The 20560-nt window shown below is 40.2% G+C and overlaps 1 protein-coding gene across 2 annotated transcripts in view; it reads left to right on the top strand.

Annotated features, from left to right (window-relative positions):
- Nucleotides 1-20560, top strand: part of SCUBE1 (signal peptide, CUB domain and EGF like domain containing 1) — a 194158-nt gene that overhangs the window by 150927 nt on the left and 22671 nt on the right. For both annotated transcript variants that reach the window (XM_077178403.1, XM_054631631.2), the window contains 3 exons: nt 14273-14389; nt 16365-16487; nt 19840-19959. In XM_077178403.1, coding sequence (XP_077034518.1) covers nt 14273-14389; nt 16365-16487; nt 19840-19959 — 360 coding nt within the window. The remainder of the gene's footprint in view (nt 1-14272; nt 14390-16364; nt 16488-19839; nt 19960-20560) is intronic.

Genomic DNA, 20560 nt, shown 5'->3' with positions numbered 1-20560 from the left:
GGCAGCATTTTGCTGTGCTGTCCTGCAATACACCTCAAATTTTGTCCAGCTCTGCATTTTTTGTTTCCTGGGGTTTTTTGGTTTTTTGTTTTTTTGGTTTTTTGTTTTTTTTTTTTTTTTTTTTATTGGTTTTTGTTTTATATCTCTACATATCTGTCAATAGAGGGATGCTTTACATAGGGCTTCCAATGCCTACTGTCAGGAGAAGCCTTCTTTCATCCCAGAATGAAAGATAGAAAAATAGTACCTTGAAAAATAGTAGTTGTCTGTGATCCAAGGATCCTGCAGGCCTGGTCTTGAAACATTGCCCTTTTAACTGGGTAGCTAATCAACTCTCATAATGCCCATCTTCTAGCTGTACAAAATATGCACTATTTGCCTTCCCAGGGTAAGATTTGGATCTCCCAGCACGGTATCTCCATTTTGAAAATGAGTCTGAAATGAGAGATTCATCATACAGGGAAGGACAGATAGAAGGTGTTTGTGGGAATTATTTTTGGCCTAGAGAAGCCCCTAAAGATTAGCTACAAAGATTTCATTATACTCTTCTGTATGGAACCATTGATGATAAATGTGGATATACAGGACCGGTTTAATCCCAAATAAATCAGGGCATCCACACCAGCAGCACTGAATCCCCAGCCATCTTTGACACAGAGTAGCCAAATTAGAAAATAAAAAATAGCCAAAGAGGTTTGCACCCTTGGGTTACATGACAGTGACCTGTCACTCACATTTGGTCATATAACTCAACAAAGCAACGGGCCTTGTCCCAGTCACATGACTGATGAAGGTCCCAGGATTAGGATGCAGCCCTTGCATTGATTTATATAGGACACAATCACTCATCTAAGACAATAAAACACATCAGAGCATAGAAGTCAGGGCTGGAGTATCTGGCCTCTCAGATTCAGTTTATCAACATGGTTCGACTTTCCAGTAAAAAGGGGTGGAAAGTCTCATTGTTGGTTTACCCCCTCTCTTTCCTTTTCTTCCCCTGTTAAATACACAGAAAAGCAAATGCACTCATATACTCATCCTCATCAGACAGATGTGCCCTACCATATAAAATACCTTGGCTTGTTACAGGCTGATTTTCATCCGGTCCAGCTGAGTGTGGCCCAAGTGTGTTTTAATTGTGGGAATTCTTCATACACAGACAACAGTGCTGGTTCAGCTGCCAGGGCAGTGTAGCTCAAGAACCAGGCACTGATGCTCTGGAGGAGATACTGGGAGCTGCTTGTGGAAATCAGACTAGCTCAGAGAAAGAAAACTCAGGATGATTTCCCTGTCACTGATGATGTTCACTCCCTATGCAGATTTTCTCTCTGGCATTCTGCACCACTGAGCCTTACAAAAATATCTCGCTTATGACAAGCACCATATTGCTTCTCGCATCAAGATTAAAAAATACTCCACTGGGTAAGCAACATGTTACACTGTCAATGAAAGGAATACTTCTCAAATCCTTTCTGTTACACTGGGTGTCAGTGAGACTGTGAATATTGGTACAGTCTGCCTCTGTGAGAAAAAAGGGTTTCAAGATCATACCCAGGAACAATAAATGCCCCAGGTATGAAGTAAAAACAGCTCTAGCCAGTACAAGTTTGTTTGCCAAGTGATAGTATCTGCAGTGTTGGTTGTAGCAATTAAGTCTGCTGAAACATGAAAACAAACACATCCCTCTACCACCTCCAGTTCTCCCCTCTGCAGCAGTGTTTTCATAAGTTAAAGGGGAATGTTCTTTGGTTGCTGCTTCTTGGAAGGCATATTAAATCTCACAATCTAGGCTTTAAATCACTTTCTAATAGAATGAGACCTAATGTGGAGAGGGCAGATGGGACAGATTATTTCACTTCTATTTTCCCATGAAGCTTCTGACATAGGCTACTGTTGTAAGTTAGAAAGTAGATTAGTTTGACCTAAGGTCTCATTCAGTATGGTAGCTCTTATACTGTTAAACTCTATAAAGTACACTGCTCTCAAATTGCTTTTTACAGCTCTGTCTGGCCCCCTCCTCTTGATGATGTGTGTGGGAAGCCAAGCAAAACGTTCCATTAGTGTTTAGAAAGAGAATTTGAGATATATTTTTCAGTTGATGTTGTAGGATTTATTACTTGTATAGTGCAGAAATTACTTTTCTGGACTGGAATCATGTTATGTATTAATGAATTAACAGGATATGAGTCAGCCTTGGAATAGTTTGAGCAGGAAGGTAGCATTCTTCCACAAACAATAATCTGTTGATAAATCATGCTGAAAGCTGTAATTCAATAGGAATTGTTTTTAAAGAGAATCAGAGAAAGACTATATGTGTATATCTATTCTCCACTATGGCACATTAATGCCATATTACTGAGCTCAAGCCTTCAGTCACACTGATTATGGTCAGATAGCCTTTACCCTGAGTGCTAAACAGTATTGCAGTAAAATGACAGCCCTATCCCAAATATTAAAGAGTTTCATTTTTCTGTGCTTGCATCCACACTCCTGGGCCTTTCAAAAGTGCCCTGCTTGGATTATTTTCTTCTAATGACAGTAAAAGCCTAACCTGTTGAAACAAAGGAGTGTGATTTTCCTTACATTAGCCATGTTATGAACCACTTCTCTTTCTTTTGGTAGCTTGGAGATGAGGCCTTAGTTAGGACAGGTGAAATAAAACCAAAAATCTAAGCCCAAATATTGAGTCAGTGGAAGGGAGGGTTGTCTTCTGGGGTTTTGCTGGGCAGAGGAATTTTGAAGCATGTTTGCAAATCATGGTGTTGGTGTATTCAGAGGGATACCTGCTGGGATTCTGCAGAGGCTAGCCTTTCTGGCCAGGGTTTTATTCTTGTGTATATTCAGTGGTCCCTTGACTTCAGCAAGAGCTTGAAGCAAGCTGGGAATGCACAGGTCCACGGGAAGTGAAGTGCTGCATTTGAGTTCTCAGCTGAAAATTGAAACTGTGTTGTTGTACTTGCTCTTTCAGCACCATCAAATAACACCAGGCATGTTTTCACCCAGACTAGTCCCTGTTCCTTCAAGAAGTCTCACTAGCAGCTCCTACTAAAGGGTGATAGAGACAACACCTTAGCAACCTGAACAGTTTTCTCTTTTCAAAAATATAGCTAAAAATCAAATGTATTGCAGGATAGAGGGAATATTCCTTCCTTAATACAGAAAGGGTAAAACCTTTATTATGTTCTCATCAGGCTGTTAAGCTGCTCTTACAGAATCGCTGTGTAAATAGTGGCTTGAGCAGAATGCAGACTAGTAAACATATTTATTTTTGTAGGAAAACAAATAAACCTGCCTGAAGTTTCTTTTAATGCACTTCTCTTGATATATGGCTTCTCCTACCCCAAGCTCTTGACGTAGTAGCACAGTTGATTCCTATAATAGCAGTAGATAACTCAGCTTGCCTTTGCCTTGGGAAATGATTAATACTGGAAAATTATACAATTGCTTATAAAATCCTGGCAACGTCTTGATAAAAGTACTTATTTTCTTAAAAAAACCACTGTAAAAGTATTGACTTCAATTGCATTTTAGATTGTCCTACCAAAACAATGGTAAGTGGATAAATGTAATAGGAACCAAAGCTAATTGCCTCCTACTGGGTTCCTGAGATTAACAGAGGAATCTGAGCACAACAAAGCCCTAAAGTAATGGAGAGGGGTGGGGAGGAGCTGGGACAGGTAAATATAGGCCCAAGAGCAAGGGTAATGTCTGGGAAGTCTAAGCATTGGCACAGTTTTAGTTTCCAGTTTCGAGATGTCCTTCACACAGAAAATTAGGCTTTTGCCTTTCTTGTCACAATCTCTTTTTCACTTCACTTTCATGTCACAGCAGATTCAGCCCTCAAAGCCTGGAGCATCTTGTGTAGCTGGGAAGTGGTTGTGTCCAACTGTCCCTCAGAGAAATACAGATTGGCTCGAGAAGATCTGTATTTTCATACCATAAATACTTCTGTTTCAAAATTTTATGTCAAAGACAATCTGTACCTAATGTGAGGAAGCTATAAAACAAATAAATTCAGCACCAGAGATGTGTGGAGGATGGTGGTCCCCACTTCTGCCAAGAAATGCATTTGTTAGCACAAGTGCACCTTTTACAGAGCACTGTAGATGTGCTTGCACAGATTGGTCCCTAAAATGTTCATACATTGAGAAGAGTTTTCATCCAAGGTGCCCACACTGCTACAACTTCATTGGTGCTAACTTACATAACAGCTTTGACTTTATCAAAAATGCCACTGGCTGTTGCTGCGCTTGGCATTCTCCAGGTTAAGCATTCAGGGGGTACAGTTTTGAATCAGGCTCATTTTTCACAGCTTTCTTGACCTTTCTCTGATTTGCCATTGCTGAAGTTGAAAATGTATTTGGACTTTCTTTGGCCTTCCACCAAGCACTTCCGTTCCTTCCTGATGCAATCAAGGGAAGATTTTGTAGCTCCTGTGATCTGACAAAATGCTTAGCTTAACTCATTTCCTATTGATTTTTAAAGTAATAGGTTATAAAAATGAATTATACCATTAAGTGTACTTAGGCATTTTTTATACTATTAGCTTTGGATGTTAGAAGATAATGGTGCTTTACTCAGGTTCAGATCCCTATAGTGCATTTTTATATGTTTTAAAAATCATTTGAAAATCCTCTCAAAATTGTTATTCACAAAGATAGCAGTATGGAGAAAAGGCAGGATGAGAGAACTGCCATGAGTTTATGGTGAGGTTAAGTGTAATGTGCTCAACAGAGAAAACCAATACCAATTTGAAATCTTCCCTTCCAAATGCCTTTATAGAACACCTCCCTAGGCTCACTTTGTGCCTGTGACCTTGGGCAGATTTACTAATTTTATACCATTGTGTCTAGTTATTAGTAGATTTTTTCCATGTTCCATAAGAGACCAGGCAAACTTTCTTGCCTGAAAAAAAAAAAAATCCCTTTCTTTTTTTAACTTCTCTATTTGAAAGTATCTGCAGAGCTGTCTCTGGTGACCAGCATTGGTTTTCTCATTCTTCTCTCTGCTAGGACAGCTGACCGAATTCAGAATTGAGCTCAGATGAAGAATCGGAGGAAGAGGGAAACTTAGCTTGGCACTTGAGGCCAGGCACCTTTCCCTCCTCAGCAGCTACATGGTGAAAAGTTGACACTGCAATTCCCCAATTCTGCTTGCAGAACTAAGATTTAGCAAGTAGTTTTGCTCAACCATGTTTAAAATATTAGAAAAAGTAATTATCTGCCAAAATTGAATTTGTCAGGTAATCCTCTACTGTTATTCTGGTTTTAAGTTTCGTGCTGCCCCCAAAAATATCAGATGGTGAGGTCTTCCATGCTGCTGCAGGAAAACATGTCAGAATTTTTTTTTTGTTCAACAGCAGAGAAATAATAATATAATAATAATGGTGGTGATAATGATGATGTATTAAATTATAGAAAAAGCCTTGGTCCAAATCCCATCACCTACAGTCAAAGAAACCCCAAAGACCCCAGAGTTGGCTGCCAACTTTTGCCTGGCTGAAATTGCCAGATTCTGCAGTTTCCATCCAAAAGCATAAACCTTCCTACCCCTTGGACACAGCTCTTGGTGATGCAAAAGCAAGCAAATCCATGGCTGATGCATGAGGCAGGACAAAGCCATAGCACCTGGGAGCAAACTTGGCTCTGCGGGGCTGACAGGAAGAGGAACGAGTGGTGGTCACTGGGCGTTAAGGGAGCACACACGAGTCTTGAGGGAACAGGCATTTACTGCAGTGAGATGTTGTTCCACAGCCCCATTTCTGCAGACTCAGAGGAAGTCCTGAGGGAAGCTTGTGGAAGAGAAGGAGCTTGTGGATTCTGTGTGGAAGAAAAACTAAATATGGAATTTTTGAAAGAAACTGGAAAGAGAAGGGAAAAATTAATTTGTTGCTACGTGAGATCACATAAAGCTCTCTTGGAAGAATTCCTAGAGAAAAAATTGTGTTTACTGAGTAGAGGGAGCAAAGAATCTAGGCCTACAATTTTATTGCCAAGTCTTGTTTTTTAACCTGCTTTCCTTTTGTTTTCAAACTCCAGAGATAGCACGGTGGTTCACAGAAAGTGCAACTGGTCTCTTTTGATAAGGTCTGATAGCAGAGATAAAGGAAACAAGCTGCCATTTGCCTTTAAAGACCTTCCCAAATGCACTGTCTTGCTCTTCCTAAAAGCAGTTCCCTTTGCTTTAACGTCTAGGTAAATAGTGGGAAACCAGTTGCTGTGATGTTAATGAGGATGATGAGTTTGCTGGGTGAAGAGTGGTTCCCTTGGTGCTTAGCATCAAAGAAGGACCTGCCTGCTGCAGTTCCTCTAACACCGAAGGGGCCAATGAAAGATTGCTGTCTTTTGAACTGAGGTGAATTCACAGGAATTAGTAGAGGCAGCCAGCCAGCCCAAGGGAGCTGCTTAGTTGGACTCATTCCTACTTTCTTGTGTGTAACCTCAGGCCCAAGAAAATAATACAAGAAATCTAAAAGGAGGTACCTGCTTATTCCTGAAAGGATCAGGTATGCATTGCACTTTCTAAGATAAATTCAGCCTCTAAGTGTATTCAGCCTTTACAAAATTTATCAGTTAAAAAGGATCACACCAATTTAAACTCTGAAAGTTAAATTGATGAAAAAGATTAAGGGATTTGTTCAGGAAAACACCTAGACAATCCCTTCTGGGACAAGCATGCTTTTGGAGTTTACCAAGCAAAATGCTGGAGGCTGCTTAAGTACAGGAGGTTGCACTAAATGAGTATGAGTATTTAATGTTGGCATTAAATGTCCTCATTCTATCAAAATAAACATCCAGTTTCTGGATTATGTCTTGGAAGACATTATTCAATTTCAGACATGTAGCAGAAGTGTGAGAACACACAGTAACAGGAGAAGTTACTGATGCCCAGATAATCCTTAAAGGAAAACGAGAGTATCTAAAATGATCAGACCAAAATGATAAATGACTGAGGAACCTGTGGCTCCCTAAACTGCACTTGTACCAGAGCTGTATGGAGTGTTCATACTGCATTTGGTACTGTATGAAGACACAGAAAGACATGGCCTGTCCTAGGAGTGACAGCCCCAGGAGCAGAGATAAGGGGTTATTGAGCTTACTGTAAGTACAGATAAGCTGGGAGGTAGATGAAAACAAGCTGTTTCCAGGATCTCAATATACTGAATAAAAACATACAGACAGGATCATGATGCTGTGAGGTAGAATGAGGCAGATGATAACATTTGTCCTTAGTACAGCTATACACTGTGTGCCTATCCCTGAAGCTGAGTAGCAGTCACTTTGTTGTGTACTGCTAAATCCTTTAAATACCTCCTCAGTGGGATGCTTACATAATAAGTCACAGGTTTCTAATTATTTATTGCCTCTGTCTCAAACATGTACTGAAGGGTTCTTTTGCTGTTTATATACATTTATTTGTTTTATTACTTCTTTGCATTTTAACAAATCATCTCTAATAAAAAGCACATTTCCTTGCGAACAGAATCAATTTCCTTCAGAAGTCTTTCAGCCCCTGATTAGTGGGTTACATTTGGTCTTCACTAATCACATACTTAACTGTGAGCAATAAAGTTCTTAAATAAATAAATGCTTTACTCCAAGTCAACATTAGTCATAATGGACGGTTTCCCACTCCAATTTCTGAACTACAAGATGAGACTGTGCTACCTGGGCACTTAGCACTTCCCATTAAAAGTACAGCAATTAATGCCAGAACTGTTTTTTCTGCAGGTCATTAGGTATGTTATTAACAATTAAGTCTCAGCAGCAGGATGATTGCAGCTCAGTAATGCAGTGGGTAGTCTAAATGGGTGTGGGTTTTCAATTACTTTTAAAGGCCTGGGGTTATGGCTATTTTTTTCCCCCCTTGGTGTTAGCCTGCTCCAGAAGCACTCCATGGGAAGGTAATGAAGTAGAAGATTTGTACATTACTACATCTTTCCCTGCTTCCTTTTCATTGGTTTTATTTTTGTAGGCTTTGAAACTTAAGGAGAAGTTAGCTGTAAGCCATTCCTCTTGGTCAGGGTTGGCCGTGTATTAAAGAGCTACATGCTCACATGGAGGATGCATTTTACTAACTGTGAACAGGGCTAAGTCACTGTGGATCAAAAAACCTGAGATGTGGTGCAAACCCCATCACGTGGCTGCTGCAGCAAAACAATGCCTTCCCAGCATTGAATTTAAACCAGCATTTGTTGGGGAACATAGCTTGAATCATGGCTCCCTGTGGTCCAGCAACCACTCAGATTAAGATATGTGGTTTCCCTAATGTCTGTCAAATATTGTTGGAAACCGGGCTGGCTCGGCCGTGAGGTGAACAACATTACATGGGTGGTATCAGCTCCCCACAGAAAGTGGAGGTGGGGGCAGGAGAAGACAGAATATAACTTTCAGCCAAAATACATACAAAAAAAGCATTAGTGTTTATTTTAAAAACATCATGTAACACTTCTTTAGAGTTTCTATGTATGTGTGCTTAATGAATGAGAACAAGGAAAGGCTCTGTTTCTCACAGGAGCCGATAACTTGGAAGCTGAGAAAGGTGAATACAAAACATTCTGACTAAACTTGAGTTTGGCTTGTGTGCATGGCCTGGGGTGCTCCACACTGAGTCCACATCTGGCTTGGGGGTTAAAAATAAACCAGGGCTGTGTGAGATGGACAAAACAGAGCTACATCTAGTGGGCCTTTGCACAAGGAGAATGTGGCCTTGTTAGGAGATAACCCCAGTGCCCTGAGAGTGGCTTTGCTGTGCCCACTGCACTGGGACACCTGGGCCACTGCTCCCAGCCTGGGGCTTAACCCCCACCAACACCTGAATCTGAAAGCCACAGGTTCCTTGTGGTGGATATTCTCCATAGCAGCATAGGCAGCAGTTATGAGATAGAAAAAAATCTTTGCTGCCATAATCAAGTTATACCTAAGCTTACTGGGAGGATTGGGACTAGATGGACTCACAGCTGCAATAGCACTTTAAAGTAATGTTGTAATATCAAAAATGACCATTTTTGACTGATCTACCAGCATTCAGGGTGTCATCAGTCACTTCTACTGATGAAGGAGTAGAGATAGATATATCCTTTTATTTTTATTGTACATTCAATTTCTTAGGAAAAAATATTTCTTTTCTGTTTTACTTATATTTTAAATAGTACATCTAAATTTAATTTATGTATTTTGCAAATAGGCAGTTATCTAGTGCATACTTCATGTCTTGCCTCACCAAACGCAGACAAATCAAATGTAAGATGGGTTTTTGCTTACAGTGTCCAGGACCTTTACAGTCTGCACTCTGTTCCCCATGCCTGTTATAGCTTTTGTTGACTGTCTTTGAGCCATTCCTGTCTTGTTCTCTGTAGCACAAATAGCACCACCAAATAACAGTGATCTCTCCTTACTGCTTTTATTTTCAGATCAGGTGAAAAATACTCCAGGCTCAAGACTAAACTCTTTGGCAGTTATGATATATGACCTGTGTTTTGGAAGGGGGCTCCCAGTTTCATAATTTGACCTAGCTACTTAGTGTATGTCTCAAGAAAAGCTGTTGAGATGACCATTAATTTTCTCTAAACAATTTCTTCACTTGTTCTTAATATTAACAAAATTACATTAAGGAAAACAGAGATGGCACAATCCTCATTTCTGAAGCAGATTTTTAATGTGAAATTGGGAAGCTGGGTATTGAATTCTTCAGCTCTCTAACCACAACCCTCAAATCCCACCTCTGTGCAAGTGAGTTTGCATATGTGCATTCTGTCAGGGAGTCACAGCAGTTCCCGCATCAGTCTGCAGTTCTAAAACACCTCTAAATCCAGCAGGATTTATCAGTCTCACCTGGGTGTGTCTGGTGCTGGGCTGTTTGTTTGTAATGCTAATGGTTTTTTGGAAATGTCCTGCTTTATGCTTTGATTTCCTGATCACTGGTTCCTTTTTATTACTCAGAAATTTATTTTAGAGCGAAGACAATCAGGAGTACAGGGTACTGTGTCTGAGGGTTGGAAACAGTACAGAAAGGAGCCTTTCACTTCAGTGCTGCTGGTTGGAATCCAGCTCAGGTCCAGGCTTAGCAAAAATCGCTGCTGTGTGATGGCTTCTGGGTGCCCTGCACTCTATGTCCACAAATGAGTCAGTGTCCACATCACACAAACCACAGAACAATTGGTGCTACTGTAATTGGGAGTCTAGTGGCAGCGCTAGTGGAAAGGGCAGGGACTTGAATGAGCATGGAAAATGAGCTGCTTTATTCCCTGCTCCCTCAGGTCACCTTTGAGACACATCTGTTTGAAGAAACTTAGAAGAAATTCGATCTCTGGTAGCTCCCTTTTGGAGATAGAAGAATTTACTTTGCAGTACTGACAATCTGACACCCACTAAAAATCTTTACATTCAAGAAAAATAAAGATCATTATGGGATCGTTTAACATGGGAAAGCCTGAACTGAAAAAAAAAAATAAAAGCTACATATGATTGAAAAATCAACAATAAAATCCAAATGCTGACTTGAAATAATAGGAACCTAGCCAAACTAATATTATTGAGCATGGCCACCACTGCCAAAAATTGCTTCCCTCAAAACCCCAGGGAAATCCTGCTCTTTTATTAAACCATTGAACAATCTCTTTTAGTTGAATCCATTCTAGGGAAAAATTAAGGAGTGTTTCCTCAAACATTCTCTTTGGAGGTGAGAACATGGCTTGCTAGAAGAGATACTGGACTTTATTCAGCCTGAGATGATGCCTTGATGTCTTGAAACAGGGACTGGAAGGAGAGCTGTCAGCAGTGCAGGACATCATGAAGAGAACTCTGGCACTGGCAGTGTGCCCATGAATCCCTGGTGGAGACTGGAAAAGACCTTTGGAGGTCTCCTGCTCCAACCCCTGAACTTAGCACTTCCACTGGGTCTGCTGTGAAGTAGGGAGCTCCTTTCTTAGATTTTATATGTATCATTAGTATTCCTAAAAAAAATTGGCGGGAGACTAATTGTGTGCTACCAGCAGAGAATTTGGCCCCCTCAGCCCTGTAAGCCTCACACAGCTCAGCTGTGAAGACACCTCTTAATCTGCTGAAATGGCACAGTCACCTACGCTGATTGCAGTGGTGAATGTGCCATGAAATTTTGGCTAAGTAAAATTTAAAAAATGTGTTTGATGTCAGATAAGTGCGTTAGCAAATCTGAAATGTTCGGAGACAGCTTGGACTGCATGTGAATTTATGCCAAATGCAACCAAAAATAGAATACAAACTTCACCTTTAAGCTGAAGTTTTCCACTGCAGTACTTCAAAACCACAAGATTTTGACTTTTTATCTCCAAACAGTCTAGAAAATAAATTTTAATAACTTTAAATAATTTTAAGAGTACCTTAAACCCAGGAAGTTAATTTATAAGTATTTATTTTGGGATGTGGGAGGGGGAAAATTCAGAGCAACACAATACCTAAATGTCTGTGTGTTTGAGTGTGTACATGGTGGTGGGAGCGTGACTGTAACCTGCCACATCTCTGCTTTTGTATTTTTTGACTTCTCTTAAATAGATGAGGCTACCAGATTTTGTAGAGTTGCTTGTACAAAGGAGACAGGGTTTAGATCCCCATGTTTGTTCTCTGTTCTTGTGGTAAAGGAGGATTTGAAACCCAGGGCTGTGAAGGTCAAATTCCCAACTCTGTGGTGTCTTGTGAGATACACCTGTGTCATGAGGGTGGTGGGAAATAAGCATATCCTTTTAGGCTAAACATGGAGAGGTATTGTGAAGCACCACAGATGTGTGAGGGCCAGCTTCAAAGTTCCTGGGACCCTGGGGATAACATCATCCAGAGCCACAGATTTCAGAGTTTAAAAAAAAAATAGGGGAGGATTTCAGCATCCTGTATCACACCACCAGTTTCTTGTAATGAAGAGTATGTGGTGCATATTTTTGCCTTTTCTATGACAAGTGCTGAATTCCTCAGGGGTTTGGTGATTGTGCAGAAAGCTGGCTCCCTCTCTGCCTGCCTCAGCCGGGAGCTGCCGGGGCTGAGGCTCAGCCAGGGGAGCCTGCGCAGGGGCTTCCCTTGTTCCAGCAGGATGCTGAACTCAGCAGCCTGAGTGTCTGAGAGCAGCAGCAGGAGGGGGCTGAGGGGTTTCAAGGGGGAAAAAGCCATGGAGCAGAAATGCATTTGGCCATCCTGAGTGCCTGGTACTTGGCAAGCAGTGGTCACGTCATCAGGCAGACTGTCCTTCACGGGCAAAGAGGGAAATGCATCCTCCTTAATGGAAGACAAACAAGCCCTATATGTAGCAACACACAGTTCTGCATGGGAAAGCAGTGCATAAAACTATGGACTAAACTAGTGCAGGCTAAGATCGCTGTTCAGAAATACGAAATTGGTCCTGAAAAAGAGACTCCTGAGGTAAGTCAGAGGCCAGAAAATGAACTGCTTTTGTAAACCTCCTGCAATTCCATGTAGTGAACAAGGTTACACATGAATGAAACCATGATGTATGATTTGGCATCTTAAACATTAAAAATCCTTTAAACTATAGCTGCAGTGTTCATTCCCAAATGATTTTACTTTGTGTATTTATTTAGAGAAAGCTGAAACAGTTTGCCATTTTTGTGAATTCAAAAGCTGCACATTTCCAAGACTATAAAAGAAACCTTAAAAAGAAATTACTTTCAGAACTCAAATGATGGTATTTAAAAATTGATTAAAAATGCATTTAAAATTAAATAGGTGTAAGAAAGAGAAAAGCTCAGTTGTCATCTTTTTGTAACTTTATCAGATAAAGTGATTGTGATGCACACATAAAACTGGACAGCACAAATTTCTGTTCATCATGTTTATTTCATTTTATGTTATGAATTTGCCTGAACAGTTGCTTCCTACATTGTGAATTATCTTTTGTGGGAATGTTTTGAAACATTTAAAGTTGGAGGTCATATAAAATATAGCTGTATGTGTAATTCTAAATTTGTGCATAAACTCTCACACAGATTTGGGTTTGGGTACTCATACAAGAAATCTTAATTTTATAGTTCTGGAAGGTAAGCATTTGTATTTATAATAACAGAATGAGACTTAGAATGCTTCATGGAATGTCAAAACTTTGTAAATAATATTTGAATATAGGAATTGGGTTAGAATCCCCTGAAGTATGGTGAGTTTTCAAGTGTTTTCAAACACCAACAGCTTTCCAAGCATGCACAATATGAAAGTCTAAGTTACATTTGTAATGGTGTTGTTCAGGTTTTGTTCTTAAAAACTATCTCTAGAAAGTGTGGAAATTGTCATAGGAATACTATTCCATTCATTTATAACTCAGGAACATTGGAGGAATGAGATTTGTTGAAATGACCACTCTCAAATAATGTCATTGTATTCCGTTTTCTGACCTGTAAGCAGAAAAATTAATTACAGAAGAGGATTTATTAAAAAAAAAAAACAACAACAACAATAAAATTAACTCAAAAGTGTTATTTTGCAGAGATTGCTGTTTAAGGTACCTTAAATTTTTCCAGCAAGTCCATTCTGTCAGGGCTGCTGTCATATCAACCTCCACAGCACCTGCTCAGCAAAGCCTTTGTACTGTCCTGGAAGCAATGTGCTCTCGGTTGCTTTTTTCATAGCCTGCTGGATGGAAGACGCTGTGTAAGCCAGGGTTTCACATTACTGAGCAGTGATAATTAGAGCTACTTGGCTTTTTTTTAAGGGGAAGAGGTCATATTTTCTTGAGTTGGATAGAATGTGGGCTTTGGGCTAATATTTTCAGTGCTAGGTGCAGCCTGTTCATTCCTTATGAGGGTTTATTCTTCGGCAGTATTTTGCTTACCCTCTGCAAGTCTGTACAGTCTTGTAAGGCAGAGCAGAAGTCTGGGAGCAACTCCCTGTCCTGCTGGGCAGGATGTCAGCATATTGGGCAGTGAAAGAGGGAATTGCTTGATTCAACCTAAACCTTTTTTCCATTTTGCCACTAACTTCCCCAAAAGCTCCATAATTGCCCAGCCCTGCTGGGTCAGTATGATCAGAAGTTAAAGGTTGCCATCTAATGGGGAATGTACATAGTACAACCTTCATTGGGTTTTACCAAATTATCTCTTCTTGTTCTTCTCCATGTACCTGTGAGTATTTTCTTTACAAGGCACTAGGGGAATGAGAATGATATTTTATTCAGATTTTACATGGGATGGTAAAGTATATTCTATCAGTAACAAGGCGTTGCAACCTAGTGAGAAAATCCAGTCATTCAGTGTAACATGATTAAATCTGATTTCTTAATGCTTTTTCTATTCATTCAGATATAGATGAGTGTTCCTTTGAACGGACCTGTGACCACACCTGTATCAACTACCCTGGAAGCTTTGAGTGTCTCTGCCACAAAGGCTACACCTTGTATGGACTCACGCACTGTGGAGGTTTGGAAACTGAGTTTTGCTTACATGTGTGTTTGTTTGCTTTGGGAACTGTTTACGGAGACACTCATTCTTTTAGATTAAGGTTTTATAACTCAAGATGATAAAGACATAATGTTAAAATACACTTAAAATATCATGAGCTGGGTGCGACTAAAATTTCAGTATCTCAAATATGCTGAAGCATTGCCAAGAGAAAAACACCAATGAAAACCAATGTCCCACCATTTTTGATCAGAACTTCCACAGGACTGAGGTTACTCACTACTGCAGGGAGGCATCATATGATTAGCAACAAAGAGAATAGGGGAAAGAAGTCAGTTTTGCAAAGTTTGCATATTTTGGCTCTGATGGCATTTGTCCTTAGCAGTCTGTGGCATAAACTGCCTCTGAAATGCATAACAGAAGGCTGTGGTGGATCTTCCTCCCATCTTCTGGGGACCTGCTTTCAACCTTTTTGGCATGACTGGAAAGAATTGGTCCTGTAATGTTTCATTTTGTAGGAGAGGGATATTTTTGTGCAGCATTACCACAGTGACCAAATCAGAGGTTCAGCTAATGTAGCAGAAACAAAGGCTGGCCCCTCACTTCTGAGGGCTGTGTTCACCTGATTTTGTAATGTCAACACTGCTAATGGTATCTCTGCATGGCTTCTTTTCTGGAAGAAGGATGTAGGAGGTGTATGCTGGTCTCTCTTTTGTGGAGAAGTATCACATGAATTCCTGATAAGAGTAGGGGCAGACAGGAAGAGAAATAAGAGTCCATCTAAGGAAGCAGTTTGGGAACAGACCCCACTTAAAAACAGTTGTGAATGCAAATTCAGAGTCTGAAAGTTTTTGGGACCTGTGTTATATGAGGTGTAGAGAGACTGATCTTCAGTTTCACTGTTAATTCCTTAATTACTTAATGCACTAATTTAGGGAAAGCCTCAAAGTTTGGGGTTCTGCCTCAGTCTTTAAATAACCTTCAGTCTCAGTTCAGTTTCAGTCTTTTCAGTAAGACTGAAGAAGGACCAAAACTCTAACTGGAAATACTCAGTGCTGAACTTTGAGCAAAAACATAACTGGATCCAAACCTCCTGCTTTTTTCCATTATGAGCAGATGCAAAATCACAACTCTGAATCCAGACTTGTCCAGGCCCCAAGTTTTACTACTTAGGCCTGTCATTAGTTTTACTCCTTGCTTAGTTTTGATGCCTAATTTTGAGGTCTGCCAGTGAGCCAGAGCATCAGGAATTCTGTGTGTCTCCTGTTGATTTGGTGTCATTTCAGCTCATTAAATGTTCTTTCTGGTGGTGGAAAGAGAGGAGACGAGAGATTGACCTTGTTGGCACGAGTATATGAATGCTGAATGGATGGACTAAAAAAGATACACTTCATACTGGCTAAATACTTTTCTAATGCATCAAAAGTCAAAATATTTTCTGTGGAATATCAGTGTTAACATACATAACTTCTTCACCTTCTTTCAAGCTTTACCTTTTATTTTTATTCAAGGAGTGGAACTCTAAACTACCCTTTAACTGCTTAGTTTCTTTCGAAAGCATCATTTCCTCCTTCACTTGAACTTCTAAAAGAAACTCTGGGAATCACTGTGGAGAATTTACCTCCTTGTTTTGCTGAAGTGATGTAATCTCACAGAGGTTTATGCCATTTTTCTGTATTGTCCATTATTGTCCAGATGCTGCAGACACTTTTGAGCATGTTTTGTATCCAGGAATTTCAGTGTAACTGGTCCTGGCAAGTAAACTGTGTCAAATGCATAAATCCTTGGGAGAGTAGGAGCTGTACAGTTTAAGGACAAATACATGCAATATGCACTACAGTTGTTTGGCACTGTCTACCTTTATACATGTTTATATGGGCTCCAGTGTAAAAGATGCAGTAGAAATAGTTTCCTTATGCAAGTCGTGTCCTAATGTACAGTATATGTGTATACACATGGTTAAGACTCTTCACAACTTTAAATATGTTTTCAGATATTGATGAATGCAGCATCAGCAATGGTAGCTGTGACTTTGGGTGTCTTAATACCATGGGGAGCTATGAGTGTGTCTGCCCACCTGGAAAGAAACTGCACTGGAATAAAAAGGACTGTGTTGGTAAGTGTGGAAGTGTGACTCAGAGGTGACTGTGGTGAATGTGTTCTCCAGGAGGGTGCAAAAGCCCATGGTTTTGTTTTAGAGAGGCCGCATTTTCACAATCTAGATCCCCACATTCATTTTATAAACTCAGAAACACCTGATCCTTTGGAGCTCCCTGGGCTAGGATACAATTCTAGGTCAATTAGTGAATGATCAATATGTTAGATTTTATTTGTGTGGAATGTTTTTTTTTAAGTTTATTAATCCATTCACAGAAATCTAAGATTGTTATTATTATTATTATTATTATTATTATTATTATTATCGTCATCATCATCATCTTGGGTATTTTATACTTTTGTCCTTAATTTGCCCTCTTCCCATCTCTGTAATGTCAGCTATAACTCTATTTACCTCTAACACTAATTTAGTATATTCAAAATATTTAACTGTTTACAAGTAGGACATGGTAGGATATAATACTGACATTCACAGAACCACACCCCAATTTTTCAAGTTATCTCTGAAGAAGTCCTGCTTCATATAAAGTACTGACTTTATACTAGCTGTGTTAAAAATATTAATCAAAATGAACACAATTCCTGAGACCAGAAAAATTTGGTACTTGCTGCTAGTGCCACTTTGTGGCAGACCTGAATTTCTGTATCCTTTAAAGAGATAACTTATTTTTCTGGAGTCTTATGTGAAGCACAGCAAATCTTGATCATGGCTACAGCCAAAGTATTTTCTGTGAGATTTTAATTCTGATTTTTTTATTTTTAATGAGAATAGTATACCTGGGGTTTTTCATGGCCACATTTTTTAGACACAAATAACTTCTCATAGGCACATCTGGGGATGATACCTAATACCTAATTGGGAGCAAGACAGAACAAGAAAAAGGGGGATCTCCCTTCAGGGAATCTCTGCACATACTGAGAGAAAGCACTGCTTAATCTGGAGCAGAGAGTACTGCACTGGCCTCATGTGATCATGCAATTGTGGCATTTTTTTACATGGGTACAGCAGTATAGTAAGCACTTTATAACAAAGGTGGGGTGGGGGGTGAGAGCCTCAAGCTGAATTCCAGCCTTTGCCTCTATGTTCTTCCTAAGCACAATTAAGTGTTTCACTTTCCTGCTTACCTGGCTATTACCTTCCCTGCTATGTAGAGAACTAAGCATTGTGACAGCAAGAAATAACTCACTGTGGTTTTTAGTTATCCACTAGGTCTCCCTTGCCATATACCAGTTATTCCTCTGGAAAGGATTTTGTAAGCTAGCAGCTGGGACTAAAATTTTTGGAGGTCCGCTATGAAGTTAGACTATTTATGCTATATTCCCTCTCAGCCTACTAAGAATGTTGCTTTATTGAAAATATTCTCCTGCTTGTAAATTTCTCCTCCTTATTTATAATGCTCAGCTGAAGATGGAAATAGAACACCTTTGTCTATTGATACACACTCTAGTCGTTGGTGACTTCAGTGAGGCTTAAAATGAGCATCATCTCCCTGCTGATCACCTGCCGTTATTACCAATGTTTTTGAGAGGAAACTATATTCTCAATTGTTACAAAAGCACAATAAAAAGGGGAAGAATTTTTTATTTAGTGATCCTGAATACCATGTGATTTGGAGACATTTGCAGTAACAAAACCCTCTTTTGCTCAGCAGCGGCACTTTGTGTTTTGTTGCCTCCTCAGTCCAAGGAAATAGTTTCCTTAAAGATATCACCAGAGTAGCATACAAGACTTAGGAGGGAGATAAGTGAAGGATGATTATTCCCATATCTGAGATGTGAACATCAGGCATGTTGATGGGACTTGTATATATTTATATTTAATGACCAGTGAGGCCAGGAATACAAACCAGCTGGAGGCTGCTGGGACTCTTCCTCTGCACTCAAGCCAAATCAGGCAACACTCATTCCAGCTACTGCTTGGAACTGCTTGGTTTCATGTTGGCTTTCCTGGGCTTTTGCCAAGCCCTGGTAGACCCAAACCAGTCTAGCTGCTACAGCTCTGGTGTCAGAAGCAACCCCTACCTCAGTGGGGTCTGCTGGCAAGCTGACAGGTAGGAAGAAAGACATTTACAGTACTACAGTCAGCAGTGAGAAGAACAAATGTCAGCCAAACCTCTCTTGTAAGGTGAGCAGGTTTGGAAGAAGTAGCAAGAAACAGTTGGAGAAAAATCATGTACCTGAAACAGCATTTCTATGGGGCTGAAGCAAGAACTGCCCTATAGCCACCTGGCTGAGATTTAAGTAGCTGCTTGAAGAGATGCCCAGCTGCACTTGGTCAGCAGACAGTGCAGAGGAGAGCCCTCTGGGGAAAGGAGGGAAGTAGTGAGGCTTCTTCCTCCCTGTTGGAAGTGATGGCATGTGCCAGCTGCAGCCAAGAATGAGCCTTGTCATTTGTGAGGGAAAAGATGTATTTAAGTAACACTTCAATCCAAAGGAGTGGCAAAATAAAATAAATAGAGGTTATGGTTATCAGTGTCATTCCATCTTCTCAGAGTGAAACACAGAGACTGCTCCATCAATTAACAAAAACTTCATGTGTCTTCAGCTGAAACACAAGCACTGCCTTACCCAAGTGTGAAGAGTCACTTGTGAGACCTGCAGGGTGCTCTGTCTTTATCCTGCCGTGAAGCCAAGAGGAGAAGCTGGATTTTTCTTTCACATGAGCTGCAATGTGCCTCATGCTGTAGGCACTGATGAGAAATGGCTCTGTGATCTCTGTGTGTGGCACAGGGTCCCTTCTAGCACTGTTTGGGGCATTTCAGCAGTGTCTGAAAGGGCCAGCAGGACTATCCATCTCCATCCTAGCATCTGCTGCCTCACCTCTGCCTGGCTGGGAAGTTTTCTAGCTCCAGAAGCTAGAGCATGGAGCTAAAGTTCAAAAGTCAGTGGGAGTTACAGAATTTAAAAATATAATTTTAGTGGTCATCTAAGTAAACAGACCATTGTGCACAGTGTGTAGTTGGTCTGTTAAATCAGAGAGCTGTGCCTCCAAATCAGAGAAAGAACCTCTCAGGTGATTAGTGTTATCTATTGCTTCTGAGATCAAGATGAGCACACAGAATTGTGCTCATAGAGCACAAAGATCCCAACGTGGAGGATAGGAGAGAAAGGCTGATGTAGAGTTTAGGTCTAAAAATGTGAAGGAGTTTCATTTTCAAGCGCGAGCTCAACATCCCAATCCAAATGCTCTCCCTTATGAGATATATGCTTATTTCAGAAACAGTTGTATCTGTCATTATGGTTTTTGCCACTTCCTGCCTTTTCTCACCATTGTATCCAAGTGTGAGCACAAGGTGCTGGGTTGGGCAGTGTCCAATTGTTTTACATTTCTTTTTTTTTTTTCTCCTCAGAGATGGTGAAATGTCTCCCAAATGCCAAACCAACTCCCAAGGCTCAGCTAGTGTGCAGTAAGACAGGAGGCATAGAGAGCTGCTTCCTGTCATGCCCATCCAATACTCTTTTTGTTCCAGGTTTGTGCAAATTATTTGTCCTCTTCATCTAGGATGTGACTTGTTGACCTTTCTTAATGCATTCATGATTCTTGCATTCATTTTTTGTTATGGACAACAGTAAATGAGCAAAACCTCATTATAAATTACATCAAGAAGAGCTGATTGTCAACTTCACATGAGAAGTTTGGTCCTTCATTGTTTAATTTGAGACGTCAGTTGAGAGGGTGGGAAAATTCTAACAAAAAAGCTTGTATTAAAAAATAACAAGAATTCACTGAAATCAACTGTTGATTTTTGCCTTCCCTTTTGCCACAGCAATTCAATATATAACAATTTCTTTCTGCACCATCCTGGTTAACATGGGTGCATCTCTCAGTCCAGCTGAGTATTATTTATAAAAAATAGGGCATTTCATTCCCCTCCCTCTTTTTATTTTTTACCATTTGCTAGTAGTAGTTTTCATCTTCACATTTTTGCAGGGAAGAAGGAGGGGATTGCTACTCCTTTTTCATAGATCTTCTGGCACAGGAATATTTTTGGGTGTCTACTTTTCATGTTTAGTCTTGGCATTATATGCAGTCAAGCTAACATTTTATTCACATTTTATTACCAGTTTAGG

Source organism: Agelaius phoeniceus, chromosome 5 (genome assembly GCF_051311805.1).
Source record: "Agelaius phoeniceus isolate bAgePho1 chromosome 5, bAgePho1.hap1, whole genome shotgun sequence".
NCBI lineage: Eukaryota > Metazoa > Chordata > Aves > Passeriformes > Icteridae > Agelaius > Agelaius phoeniceus.
This window is presented reverse-complemented; position numbering and strand designations above follow the sequence as displayed.